Genomic DNA, 12,880 nt, shown 5'->3' with positions numbered 1-12,880 from the left:
AACAACCAAGGAACCCCATCAAAAGGAGCTTTTGGTTACAAGAGAGAGGTAAATAGAAAAATAAATAACTATCCCCAAGCGCACAAACGAGGGGAATTTCTATCTAAAACCTAAGAAAAGCTCTATTTTTCATTAACAGAAGGGCACCAAGGACTATATGTGTAGCACCAAAAGAGGGAGACCTTAAGGAGACCCCATTTTTTGAGCGCCCACAATACGGCACCAAGGGTGAGAATCTATACTTTTCTTCTCTCTTTGGTCCATGGGTTTATTAGTTCCTTCTTCCCAATTGGTCTTCCACAAGGAATAAGACTTGTAGGGCCTGTATAGTATATGTGAAGTAAATGTATGCTAAGGAGCTAAGAGGCCAAATCAGAGGCTTTTGAACTAATGCAAACATCACTGTGTAATGATATGTACGAGAGAAGTAAATGTACGGTCACTAGGAACTGCATATGGTTGAAAGAATAACAGCAGTAAGAACCAATAGTGTGAAGCCTGAGTGGGTATACGCCAACCACAAGAGCTCAACCATTAGAGCAAAAACAGACAATAGACGTTAATGCATAATATCTGACAGTGCATATGTCTCCTAATATATTCACAGATACGGTATATTCATCCGTTCCCTGAAACCCCAGAAACAAGAAGTCCTGAGGAAGGTGCTACGATATCAAGTGACAAGCACCGAAACGCGTCGACGCACTGTTTTGATCCAAAAGAATCCAACCAGGGCCAGATTGAGCTTCAGATGGGCATTAGGTCTCTCCACTAAAGCTAGAGAGTATTTAAACCGTCTATGGCCATTGGATCTTGTCAAATATAGTGGCAGAAATATTAAGTGGGCCACTTAGATATGAGGGGTTTATTGTAAATTTGCTTTGTTTGTTGTTTACTGTGAATATATCTTGATTGCTTTTCCATTTATTGTGTATCTTGATTGATTTTCCATTTATTGTGTATCATAATAGTGTGGTGATGTAACATTGTTTAATAATTATTCTTAACCCACCGGGATATGTTATCTTGGTTTTTAATTATTTTGGATGAATTTTATCTTGTTTTTATTGTCTATTTGTATGCAATTCGAATAAATCTAGATTGTTTAGCAAGACTATTTCTTTGTGGAAATCCATCCTTATGCTTGTCTGAATACCTATGATATACTGTGACCTCTCCTTGTATTACAAGAAAGGTCTGTGTAAGAAGTAGACTATTCGACTCCAGGGATCCCCCCCTTGACTAACTGTCTTCTTACCCTGTTCCCTGGTGAAAGTGGGGTACCCTCTCTTTTTTGAAATCAGATCCTGTCCAAGGCCAGAGCGGAGAGTACCAACAAAACCTACAGGATGAAATGGAAGAGGTTTTGTTTGTGGTGTAAGAGACATGATGTTCACCCTCTTACTGCTGCACCTCATCAAATTATACCTTACATTCTGCTGTTAGCAAAGTCAGGATTAGCACACGCCTCCATCAAGGTGCATTTGGCTGCATTATCCCGCTACAGGAGGTCATCGTCAGGCCCATCTTTATGGTCCTCAAGGATTATCAAACAATTCATGAAAGGGATATTCAGAGTCTTTCCACCAGTAAAGCCTCCACCACCTTTATGGAATCTGAATATTGTACTCTCTCAATTTATGAAGCCACCATTTGAACCGATACACAGGGCAGACCTGAAGTTCTTGTCCTGGAACATGGCTCTTCTCATTGCATTGACTTCAGCGAGAAGAGTAGGTGAACTACAAGCGCTCACGATTCAGGAGCCTTTCTTGCAATTTCAAGAGGATAAAATGATTCTCAGGACAAACCCGAAGTTCATTCCGAAGGTGCCAACTGATTTTCATTTGAACGAACCATTGGTGCTGAAGCGTTTCTTTCCTCATCCATCAACAGCGGCAGAAAGAGTATTACACTCGCTGGATGTTCATAGATGTATGAAATTTTACTTTTTTTTTTAACTTTATTTATTGAGATTTTCAAAGGTACAGTACAAGTGCATCGGTATAGGTGGCAGCCCCGACAAAGTGTATACAACATAACACCATGGCAGATAGACAAACAATAACTTGATGGTTGAATCTCCCCTAGCGATGGTCTTTATAACAGGCTATCCCATCAGCTTCTGTATCCTCATCAACCTGTTAGTCCATACAGTAGTCCATTTTCAAATAAGTTACATTATTGTAGCAACAACATACCATCAGTGAGCTTTCAATAATATATAATCATATATCCATACTTCTTTCTCAGTGCCATTACATTATGTCTACATTTGTATCATAAGTCCGTATGATCTGTAATCCATAGCGCTAGGACCTCAGCCGACGACTATTCTGCTGCGATACTTGTGGTTTCTTGAGCCTCAGCCTGCTCTGTGTCGGAGTGATCTACAAGGTAGTTTTTCAGGGGGTCCCATATATCCTTAGGCCTATTTCGTATCGGTTGTGTTTCAGCATATATCTTGTTATGGTCTTGGCAATAGATAATATCAGTCAACCAATCATTAAATTTAGGGGCTCTTCCCCTCCCCCAGCGGCAAGCAACCCTACGTTTCGCAAGCAATAAGGCAGTGTCAACAAACTTCCTATTTGATTTAGGTATCTTCAGTGTATATCCTAACAACATAATGAGGGGGTCTTTGTCTAGGATCTCGCCCACCATCTCCTGCAATGCTGCATGAACCTGTGTCCAGTAGGCATATACCCCAGGACATTCCCATGCCAGGTGCAGAAAACCCGCACCCTCTGCCCTGCATCTGTCACATCTGTCACATCTGTCATTGTCTGTCAATTGAAATCTCAGTTTTTTGACTGGTGTGTAATACATCCTTTGCAGGAATTTGAAATGTATAATCTTGAGTCTGCAGCTAGAGGAAATATTAGCTGTGACACCGCAGCAATAGGCCCATTGCAGATCATCGATTTCGACTCCTATGTCATCACTCCATTGTCTGCGAGCTTTACTCTGCATGCCCGAGCATTGCGTCCTGATATCCCTATAAATGTGGGAGACCATATGGCGCCCCTCTGCAGACGTCAGCATAATCTGTAGTGGCATAACTGTGTCTGGCTCAGCAGGAAATTGTGGCAGTATACTCTTCAGCCCTTGTCATAATCTGACATAATAGAATAGTTCGAGAGGCGTGGGTTGATGTCCCTGAAAAATCTGGTCCCTATTTTTAAATTGGCCTTTCAGGAATAGATCTCCCCATTTTCCAATGTTCAGCCTCTGTGTCAGGCTCTGCCTTCCGACTTCTTCGGGGCTGTGTTGCTAGGCCTATAACCTCCCCTTCTGAACCGCCTCAAGGTCTGAGGGATGATGTACAGACTATTAAGGGTGTTCACCCGGGGAGGGAAAGGAAGGGAACAGCTGGGAGGGAGACCTGAAACGACAAAGAACAACTGGATGAAACAACAGCCCCCCCCTTAACGCTGGGACTTCCAGTTCCACACACTCTCACACTCCTTTACCACCCAATTGACCCTTAGATTCCTGATTATACCTGTAAAGAAAGAAATGTATGCATAAACCAGTAGTAGACTCTCAAGGCTGGGGTAACAGGCACTCCACCAATCTAATAGAAAGACAAAGCATAAACACGTTGTAGAACACAAACCCTTCACATCAGAGACTGTTCTTACCCATTTCTAACCGTCACACATACCTAATATACAGGATGTGTATTCATCAAAGGGGGAGTAATTCTCTTAGAGTTTGCCCTGCTTGGAGTCTGCTACCTATGTAACACAATATAAAACAAGGAATAGGTAAAGCAAATGTTATAAGTAAAACGAATAACTGAAAGGTGAATGCCTTTAACCTGGTGTTTGTATAGCACACCAAAGACAGGTTCTTCCCCTCGATTGAGAAACTAATGTTTGCACCACTGAGGGTGGAGAAGTATAATGCCCTTCAATGTTCTTTCCTCTCACTCGCTTTAGAATCCTGTCTTTGTAGTTGAGGCAAGTTTCAGTAGAAACAAATCCTTGCAGTTGGAAATACAAGCGTCCTTGTATTCCTTGCAAGTGAGTCAAATATGCGGATTGAAAGCACTTCACTTTCGCGTACAGTTTCGATACACGCTAAACTCCAGGAAACCAACGTTTCTAAATACAATGTGCCGGGTGTTATTCACACACCCAGCCGGGGATTTCGCTTTTTGCTTACTGTTCCTGTGAACACCACAGCACTATGAACACAAAGTACACACGGGCGTAGGGAGAGCCTTGCACACCCCGCCGTGTATTTCCCTCCAGCCGGAGGAAACAACGCAATGTTTGTAGTGCGGAAAGTACTGAAGCGGGATTCCAGAAGGACTAAGCCACCAGGTTCAAAGATATCCCAACAAAGGAAGAATGTGCGTTCTTACCGCATCCCCAGCCACACTCCAAACACTCGCCAGGAACATCAGGAATTATCGGCGCCGGCTTCGTCTTCGTGACTCATTTTGAAGACTCGTTGCGCACTTCCTGTGCGCCCCTTGCGTCTCTCCCACGAGCATGACGGGAGTTGTAGTTTTTCCGAGCATCTGAACGGAAGAAACGGGATCCGTTTCCCCCTGCCTGGCAGAACATGACAGTACATCCCCCTTCACAAAGGGACGGAACCCGCCATAGGACGGTCTGGACACAAACGATGGAACCTAGCCACCAACCTAGGAGCATGAACCGCTGCAGCCGGCTCCCAGGAGTTCTCCTCCGGGCCATAACCCTTCCAGGAAAGCAAGTAATGCAGGCGACCCCTTACCCACTTGGAGTCAAGCACCCTATGTACCTCGAACTCCCGGTCCTGTCGAACCCAGACAGGCACGGGGGCACGACGCACCGGACACCGGGAGGGTTTCAGGAGAGAGATATGAAACACAGGGTGTATCCTAAAGTGACCAGGCAGCCGTAACCGAACCGTCACAGGGTTCACATGTCCCACCACCCTGTATGGCCCTATAAAACGGGGATTGAACACGCTATGCTTCTTAAAAGTGATGTTTTTGGTGGACAACCAAACCAAGTCCCCCTTCCTGTACACAGGGCCAGGCCTACGGTGTTTATCGGCTTGGTGCTTGTAGCGAGCTTTGGCTTTGGTCAGGTTTTTCCGTGTGGCCAGGAGTACCTTGCGCACACGCAACAACCGCTCCCTGACTTCAGGCACCCTGGTACCCGCATTAGGTGATAACATAGGAGTGAAGCGAGGGTGAAAACCATAGGTGCTTTGAAAAGGGGAATGTAACGTGGAGGAATGTTGAGAGTTGTTGTAGGCTATTTCCGCCACCCAGAGCCAATCCACCCATGAGTCTGTGTTTTCCTTCACGTAACACCGAAGGTATTAGTTCAGTGTTTGGTTCAGCCTTTCCGTTTGCCCATCGGTTTGAGGGTGGAAACTGGTGGACAAAGAGGACTGTATCTGCAGTTCCGCACACCAAGCCTTCCAAAATCTAGCCGTGAATTGCGCTCCTCGATCAGACACTATGTCTCTCGGGAGCCCGTGTAGTCTAACCACATTCACAAGGAGTAGGTGTGCCAACTGGCCTGCCGAGGGGACCTGGGCACACGCTATGAAGTGTCCCATTTTGGTCACGTAATCAATGACCACCACTATAGCTGTTTTCCCCTGATTTTTGGGTAGGCCCACTATAAAATCAACAGAAAACCTTTCCCATGGAAGCTCTGGAGTGGGCAATGGTTGAAGCAGTCCCTGTGGTTTTTGACGATCCGCCTTCATCTGAGCGCACTTCGTGCAGGAGGTAACCCATTGATGTATATCTAGTCGAATCGAAGGCCACCAAAACTGTCTCATGACTTTCTCAAGAGTCTTTATGTATCCCATGTGTCCTGCGCATGGAATGTCATGGCACCACGAGAACACGGTTCTGCGTAAAGCAATCGTAGGAACAAAAATCTGTGTACCTCGCATTGGGATTCCTTGTTTCACCTTCCACTCAGGGTGGTGTCTTAGCCAGGTTCTCCACACACACGTTTGGTTTCCGATTTTCACCTTCATTAGGAAGTCCTGTGTGTGGGTTACTCCTATGACCTTGGAGGGTGTAATGATGGCCCGCTCTGGTGTAGCGGTATGCATGATAGGATTTTCCTGCCTCGTTAGTGCATCCGCTTTCCTGTTTTGTGTGCCGGGTCTGAAGGTCACTATGAACCGATACTCTTCAAAGAACAGCATCCACCTTAACTGTCTGGGGGTTAGATGTTTCGCTGCTCGGAGGAATTGAAGATTTCTGTGATCCGTGTACACGGTGACTTGATGTTTCGCCCCCAGCAACCAATGTCTCCACTCCAAGAAGGCATCACGGATGGCTAGCAGCTCCTTTTCCGCGATGGTATAGTTGTTCTCTGCCGGGCTAAGTTTTCTTGACATGTAGGCAATGGGATGCAACATGCCGGTGTTTCGTCTCGTTGAGACAGTACTGCTCCCAAGCATCGGCTTCTACGATGAACGGCAAGTCAGGGTTGGCATGCGAAAGCACTGGGGCTGCTGAAAAAGCCGCCTTCAATTTGTCAAAGGCTTCTTGTGTTTCTACCGTCCACAGGAAACTCTCATCCTTCCTCGTGAGACGGGTCAAAGGAGCCACCATTCCCGAAAAACCTTGAATAAACCGTCTATAGAAGTTAGCGAATCCTAACAGGCTTTGAATATCTTTAGCATTGCACGGACGAGGCCAGTCTTTGATTGCTTGTACTTTCCTTTCTGCCATCACTTGACCGGAGGGTGTGAGCATCACTCCTAGGAACTCCACCGTCGTTACGTGGAACTCGCATTTGGTGATTTTACAGTACAAATGATGTGTTTGCAGAGCTTGTAATACCAGCTGTACGTGATGTACATGTTCTTCAGTAGAGTCAGAATAAATGAGTATATCGTCGATATACACAACGACGTGACGGTCTAGATATTCTCGCAGTACTTCGTTAAGGAAGTACTGAAACGCGGCTGGGGCGTTACATAGCCCAAAGGGCATGACCAGGTATTCGTAAAGTCACATACCGCATCTTAAAGGCCGTCTTCCACTCGTCTCCTTTCCTGATACGAACAAGGTGATAGGCGCCTCGAAGGTCCAGCTTGGTGTAAATAGCGGCGGATCTAACTTGTTCCAGTAGAACGGGTATTAACGGCAACGGGTACTGATTCTTGACAGTGATGGTATTCAACGCCCGATAATCGATACAACAACGCTTCTCGCCGTTTGCTTTCGGGATAAAAAACAGAGGCGAAGCCGCCGGAGACCTGGAAGGGCGAATAAACCCTAATGCAAGATACTTGTCCAAGTAGGCCCGAAGCGTTTCGTTTTCTGGCAACGTAAGAGCATAAATCCGGCCATTGGGAATGATCGCCCCCGGAACAAGATCAATACGGCAATCATATGCCCTATGCTGAGGGAGCGACTCCGCTTCTTTATCACTGAATACCGCTTCGTATGCCTGATAGCATAGTGGGAGAGACACTTCCTTTTCTGCGGCCGTTGCTATCCTTGCAGTGGAGGCCAGTGCTTGCGCCGGATGGTGTGGCCCGGGCACACAGTGCTCTTTACAGTAAGGGGATAGGAACTGCACCTTTCTGTTCTTCCATTGGATCACCGGTTCATTTTTTTGCAGCCACGGAAGACCCAAGATTATACCGTATTGGGGTGCCTGGATTATATTAAATGCTAAGAGTTCGCTATGAGCTCCTTCATATGTGAGGCCATATTCGGCTGTGTGATGCGTGATGGGTCCGGCCTCGAGTTCTTTCCCGTCCACTGCGTAAACGATTTCGGGTTTTTCCTTCCTAATGAGTTGCACTCCCAATCTCTGGGCCTCTACACGATCCATAAAGCACCCGGTAGCTCCAGAATCCACCATGGCGCGCACCTCTTTTTCCTCATTGTTCAACGTAAGCATCATGGTTATGTATAAATGTGTTTTTTCTTGGTCCACATCCGGGTTTATAGAAGGGATAGAGTACTTGCTTGACGGTTCCCCCTCGCACACCTTCAAGCTTTGGAGTTTCCCGACTCTTGTCCTGTAAGTACTGCAGAGGATTGTCCTAGTTTCATCCTCCCAGGTTTGGGTTTTACCGGACATTCCCGAAGGAAATGTCCTTTTTCCCCGAAGTAAAGGCACAACCCTTGTTTTCTGCGATAGTCTTTTTCTCCTGCTGTAAGGGAAGCCCTCACCGCTCCAATCTCCATAGAATCTGATTGTGAACCGGCCTTCTCTCCTGCCGTGGGACTCTCATAAGGCGTAACGGGTCGTTCTCTCTTCTTGTGATCCCCCTTACGTTCCTTCATTCTGTGATCCAGCCGTAAGGTGAGTTTTATAAGGGCCTTACACGTCCGGGGTTGTGGATCGATTTGAGCCAGAACGTCCTTGAGTTCTCCGCTCAATCCTTGATAGAACAAGGCGGTTTGTTTAGCCTCGGGCCAGTCGGTTTCTGCCACCAACCGACGGAAATGATTCAGATACGTAACCAAGTCTGTGTCTCCCTGCTTGAGTTTCAACAACTCTCTATCCGCGGTGAACGTTTCCGCTCTTCTATCAAAAGTTTTTTCGAACTCAGCTCGGAATTCGTCCCAGTCGTAGAGAAGGGGGTCGTCTCGTCGAACCACAGGGACTGCCCACTGAGCAGCCTCACCCCCTAATATGAAATCAGGAAGGCTACCCGGGCTTGGTTAGTGGCAAACATCTTGGGTTTGCACACAAAGTGCATTAATACTTGCGTTACAAACACCTGCACTTTTTTGTTGTCCCCATAGAACCGTTCGGGCGGGGCTAAAGGGATTTGAGCGGGCATCTCTACCACCACAGAGGTGGCGGCCGCGGCTCCCCCACCCCCTACCACCGGAACCGTAGGCATCCTATCTAAGCGTGCCTTTAACTGAGCGTTTTCGGCTCTGGATGTGGCCACCTCTCTATTGGACGCGGTTAATTCCGCCTGAACTAGTGCTAACGCTGCTAACACATCTTCTAAGGTGGTCATCTTGTAGATCAACACAGCCAAGAAGCGGATAGAATTCGTGGGCCGATAATTCTGTCAGGCTCTGCCTTCCGACCTCTTCGGGGCTGTGTTGCTAGGCCTATAACCTCCCCTTCTGAACCGCCTCAAGGTCTGAGGGATGATGTACAGACTATTAAGGGTGTTCACCCGGGGAGGGAAAGGAAGGGAACAGCTGGGAGGGAGACCTGAAACGACAAAGAACAACTGGATGAAACAACAGCCCCCCCCTTAACTCTGGGACTTCCAGTTCCACACACTCCCACACTCCTTTACCACCCAATTGACCCTTAGATTCCTGATTATACCTGTAAAGAAAGAAATGTATGCATAAACCAGTAGTAGACTCTCATGGCTGGGGTAACAGGCACTCCACCCATCTAATAGAAAGACAAAGCATAAACACGTTGTAGAACACAAACCCTTCACATCAGAGACTGTTCTTACCCATTTCTAACCGTCACACATACCTAATATACAGGATGTGTATTCATCAAAGGGGGAGTAATTCTCTTGGAGTTTGCCCTGCTTGGAGTCTGCTACCTATGTAACACAATATAAAACAAGGAATAGGTAAAGCAAATGTTATAAGTAAAACGAATAACTGAAAGGTGAATGCCTTTAACCTGGTGTTTGTATAGCACACCAAAGACAGGTTCTTCCCCTCGATTGAGAAACTAATGTTTGCACCACTGAGGGTGGAGAAGTATAATGCCCTTCAATGTTCTTTCCTCTCACTCGCTTTAGAATCCTGTCTTTGTAGTTGAGGCAAGTTTCAGTAGAAACAAATCCTTGCAGTTGGAAATACAAGCGTCCTTGTATTCCTTGCAAGTGAGTCAAATATCCGGATTGAAAGCACTTCACTTTCGCTTACAGTTTCGATGCACGCTAAACTCCAGGAAACCAACGTTTCTAAATACAATGTGCCGGGTGTTATTCACACACCCAGCCGGGGATTTCGCTTTTTGCTTACTGTTCCTGTGAACACCACAGCACTATGAACACAAAGTACACACGGGCGTAGGGAGAGCCTTTCACACCCCGCCGTGTATTTCCCTCCAGCCGGAGTAAACAACGCAATATTTGTAGTGCGGAAAGCACTGAAGCGGGATTCCAGAAGGACTAAGCCACCAGGTTCAAAGATATCCCAACAAAGGAAGAATCCGCGTTCTTACCGCATCTCCAGCCACACTCCAAACACTCGCCAGGAACATCAGGAATTATCGGCGCCGGCTTCGTCTTCGTGACTCATTTTGAAGACTCGTTGCGCACTTCCTGTGCGCCCCTTGCGTCTCTCCCACGAGCATGACAGGAGTTGTAGTTTTTCCGAGCATCTGAACGGAAGAAACGGGATCCGTTTCCCCCTGCCTGGCAGAACATGACACTCCGACACATTTTTTGGAACCCACCTTCCTGAAGCAGTGTCAATTGGGGATGATAAGCAAGCGACAGGCCTGGCGCATATAACCAAGGGAGATGTAGTATTTTAAGTATCCGCCTCCACGCGTCTACCGTACAGGTCACCGTAGTAAACGGTGTCTCTATTGCCTCTACAGGGCAATGTATGATTCCTCTCAGGGGTAGTGGCCTCCCTATCCAATCCTCTACTGCCAGTTGTGGCATGAAGGGAGTCGGTACAATCCAGTGATATGCGTATTGTGCCTGTGCACTCAAATAATACACAAGGAAGTCAGGAACATCGAATCCCCCATTAACTTATGGTTGAGTAACGATAGACCATGCCAGTCGCTGCGGTTTACCTCCCCAGAATAGTCTCAGTAGCTCCGATCTTAAAGTTCTAAAAAAAATAGGCACCTGGGTAGTATGGAATATTTTGGAAGAGGTACAGAAATCGGGGCAGGACGACCATTTTTATAAGCGAGGCCCTTCCCGCCATGGACAGTGGTAATGACCTCCAACGAGTGACATCGTCAGTTAATTTCGTGATTGCCGTGCCATAATTCAACCTTCTTCCTTGTCCATAGCTACCTGGATACCCAAATATCGGAGATCTGAGCGACACCAGTCCAGTGGGAAGTCCAATGGAAAACGTACCACCGCCGGGGTAAGAGGGAAAAACTGCGATTTCTTCCAATTAATTTGTACGCCCGATAAGCGTCCAAATACTATGAATTCGCGCCGCAAGGGGTTAAGGTTGGACTGGGGATCTGTAACATACAATGTCAGATCGTCCGCATAGAGGGAGAAGTCGATTTGCCGTTGGAAGCACTTGAATGCGCTTTGCTTGTGAGGTTGTCTAATACGGCATGCTAAGGGCTCGATCGCAATTGCGAATAGCAAAGGGGAGAGCGGGCATCCTTGTCTGGTGCCTCTGGTGATAAGTATCGGGTCAGATAGCCCACCATTAATGAGCACTCTAGCTGTGGGCTCTGTGTACAACAATTTGATCCAGTCAATAAATAATTTAGGGAACCCCATTCTGTTTAGGACGGTAAATATATAATCCCATTCTACAAAATCAAATGCTTTCGTAGCATCCAAGAATATGGCGGCAACCGGGATCTCCGGCGCTATAGTGCGAATCATAGAGAAAAGGGTACGCAAATTATGAGGGGTGGATCTACCAGGAACAAAACCAGCCTGGTCTGGGAGTACTATCTTAGTCATAAGGAGGGACAATCGGGACGCCAGTATTTTTGCCAATATTTTTGCATCACAATTTATGAGGGATAATGGTCTGTACGAGTCGCATTCTTCAGGGTTTTTACCAGGCTTTAAAAGAGAAGTAATCACCACTTCCCGCATTGAACGCGGTAGCACTCCCACTTCCAATGCATCTTCAAAAACCTCCTTCAACACTGGGGCCATTATGTCTATGTAACATTTATAAAATTCGGCCGGAAGGCCATGTATGAAATTTTACTTGAAAGAAACTAAGGCGTTTCGCAAGTCTTCCCAGATATTTGTCGCCTTCAGCGCACCCAGGAAAGGCTTCCCGCTGTCAAAGAGGGGAATTGCCAGATGGATTTCCAGTGCAATTGTCTACTGTCATCAAGCTGCTGGAAAGCCTTTGAATGCACGAGTCCGTGCCCATTCCACGAGGGCAGTGGCCACATCCACTGCATTGTTTGGAGGAGTGCCAATCCAGGATATCTGCAGAGCAGCAACCTGGGCATCTACGCACACCTTCACCAGGCACTACTGCTTGGAGGCAGCCGCAGAATCGGATGCGGCGGTGGGAGAGGCGGTACTGCGGAATATCATCCAGTAACGGTGAGCCTTTCTTGCATCCCTCCATCCATAATTTCTGTTGTTTACAAAGTCACATTTTATATAAGTATGTATATATGTTTATGAGATTATGTTTCATTTTGTAATGGTATTGCATGATTATGTAATGTATCAGGAAAATGTGCTTTGTGTTTTCACTGCTCGCTATTCTGAATCTATGAAAGTTCCAATACTGGAGTAAGAAAACAAGTTATTTACCTGTAACTTTAGTTCTCCAGTATTGGAATCTTTCATAGATTCATATGCACCCACCCTCCTCCCCTGAGAGGCTCACCTCGGATTTAGCACAAGAAGTGTGTTATATGCACAAGTGCGCGAAAAATCTGAGGGGCAGAAGGTTCTCTCATGAGTGTTCTAGAGGGTGAGGATCTCTGATTGGTTCAGGGAAAAGTTTGGGCCTTTTTTACATAGCAAAGGCTATGGGTTGCAAAAGGGAAATGGGCCTAGGCCTCTTTTCAGTTTGCTACACTACTAAGCACTGCTTTTTTATATACCGGAGACTCCCGTCTCGACGACAGGGAATGATTCAGGCATGTGAATCTATGAAAGATTCCAATACTGGAGAACTAAAGTTACAGGTAAGTAACTTCTTTTCTTCTGGTGCCTTGCTGCAGTTTTAAGATCTTCTTAGTGTTTCCCATTGCTC

The 12,880-nt window shown here is 46.5% G+C and overlaps 1 protein-coding gene across 4 annotated transcripts in view; it reads left to right on the top strand.

The window, feature by feature from the left end:
- LOC144785877 (uncharacterized) overlaps positions 1–12,880 on the top strand; it is a 94,399-nt gene that overhangs the window by 43,860 nt on the left and 37,659 nt on the right. Inside the window, exon 6 of one of the 4 annotated variants that reach the window (XM_078664734.1) lies at positions 608–1,117. The exons of the other annotated variants lie outside the window; for them this stretch is intronic. Coding sequence (XP_078520860.1) covers positions 608–854 — 247 coding nt within the window. The 3' untranslated portion in view covers positions 855–1,117. Of the gene's footprint in view, positions 1–607; positions 1,118–12,880 lie in introns of those variants that run through there. 4 annotated transcript variants of the gene reach the window in all.

Source organism: Lissotriton helveticus, chromosome 10, assembly GCF_964261635.1.
Source record: "Lissotriton helveticus chromosome 10, aLisHel1.1, whole genome shotgun sequence".
NCBI classification, from domain to species: domain Eukaryota; kingdom Metazoa; phylum Chordata; class Amphibia; order Caudata; family Salamandridae; genus Lissotriton; species Lissotriton helveticus.
The sequence above is the reverse complement of the archived record's forward strand: the minus strand, read 5'-3'. Positions and strand labels throughout refer to the sequence as shown.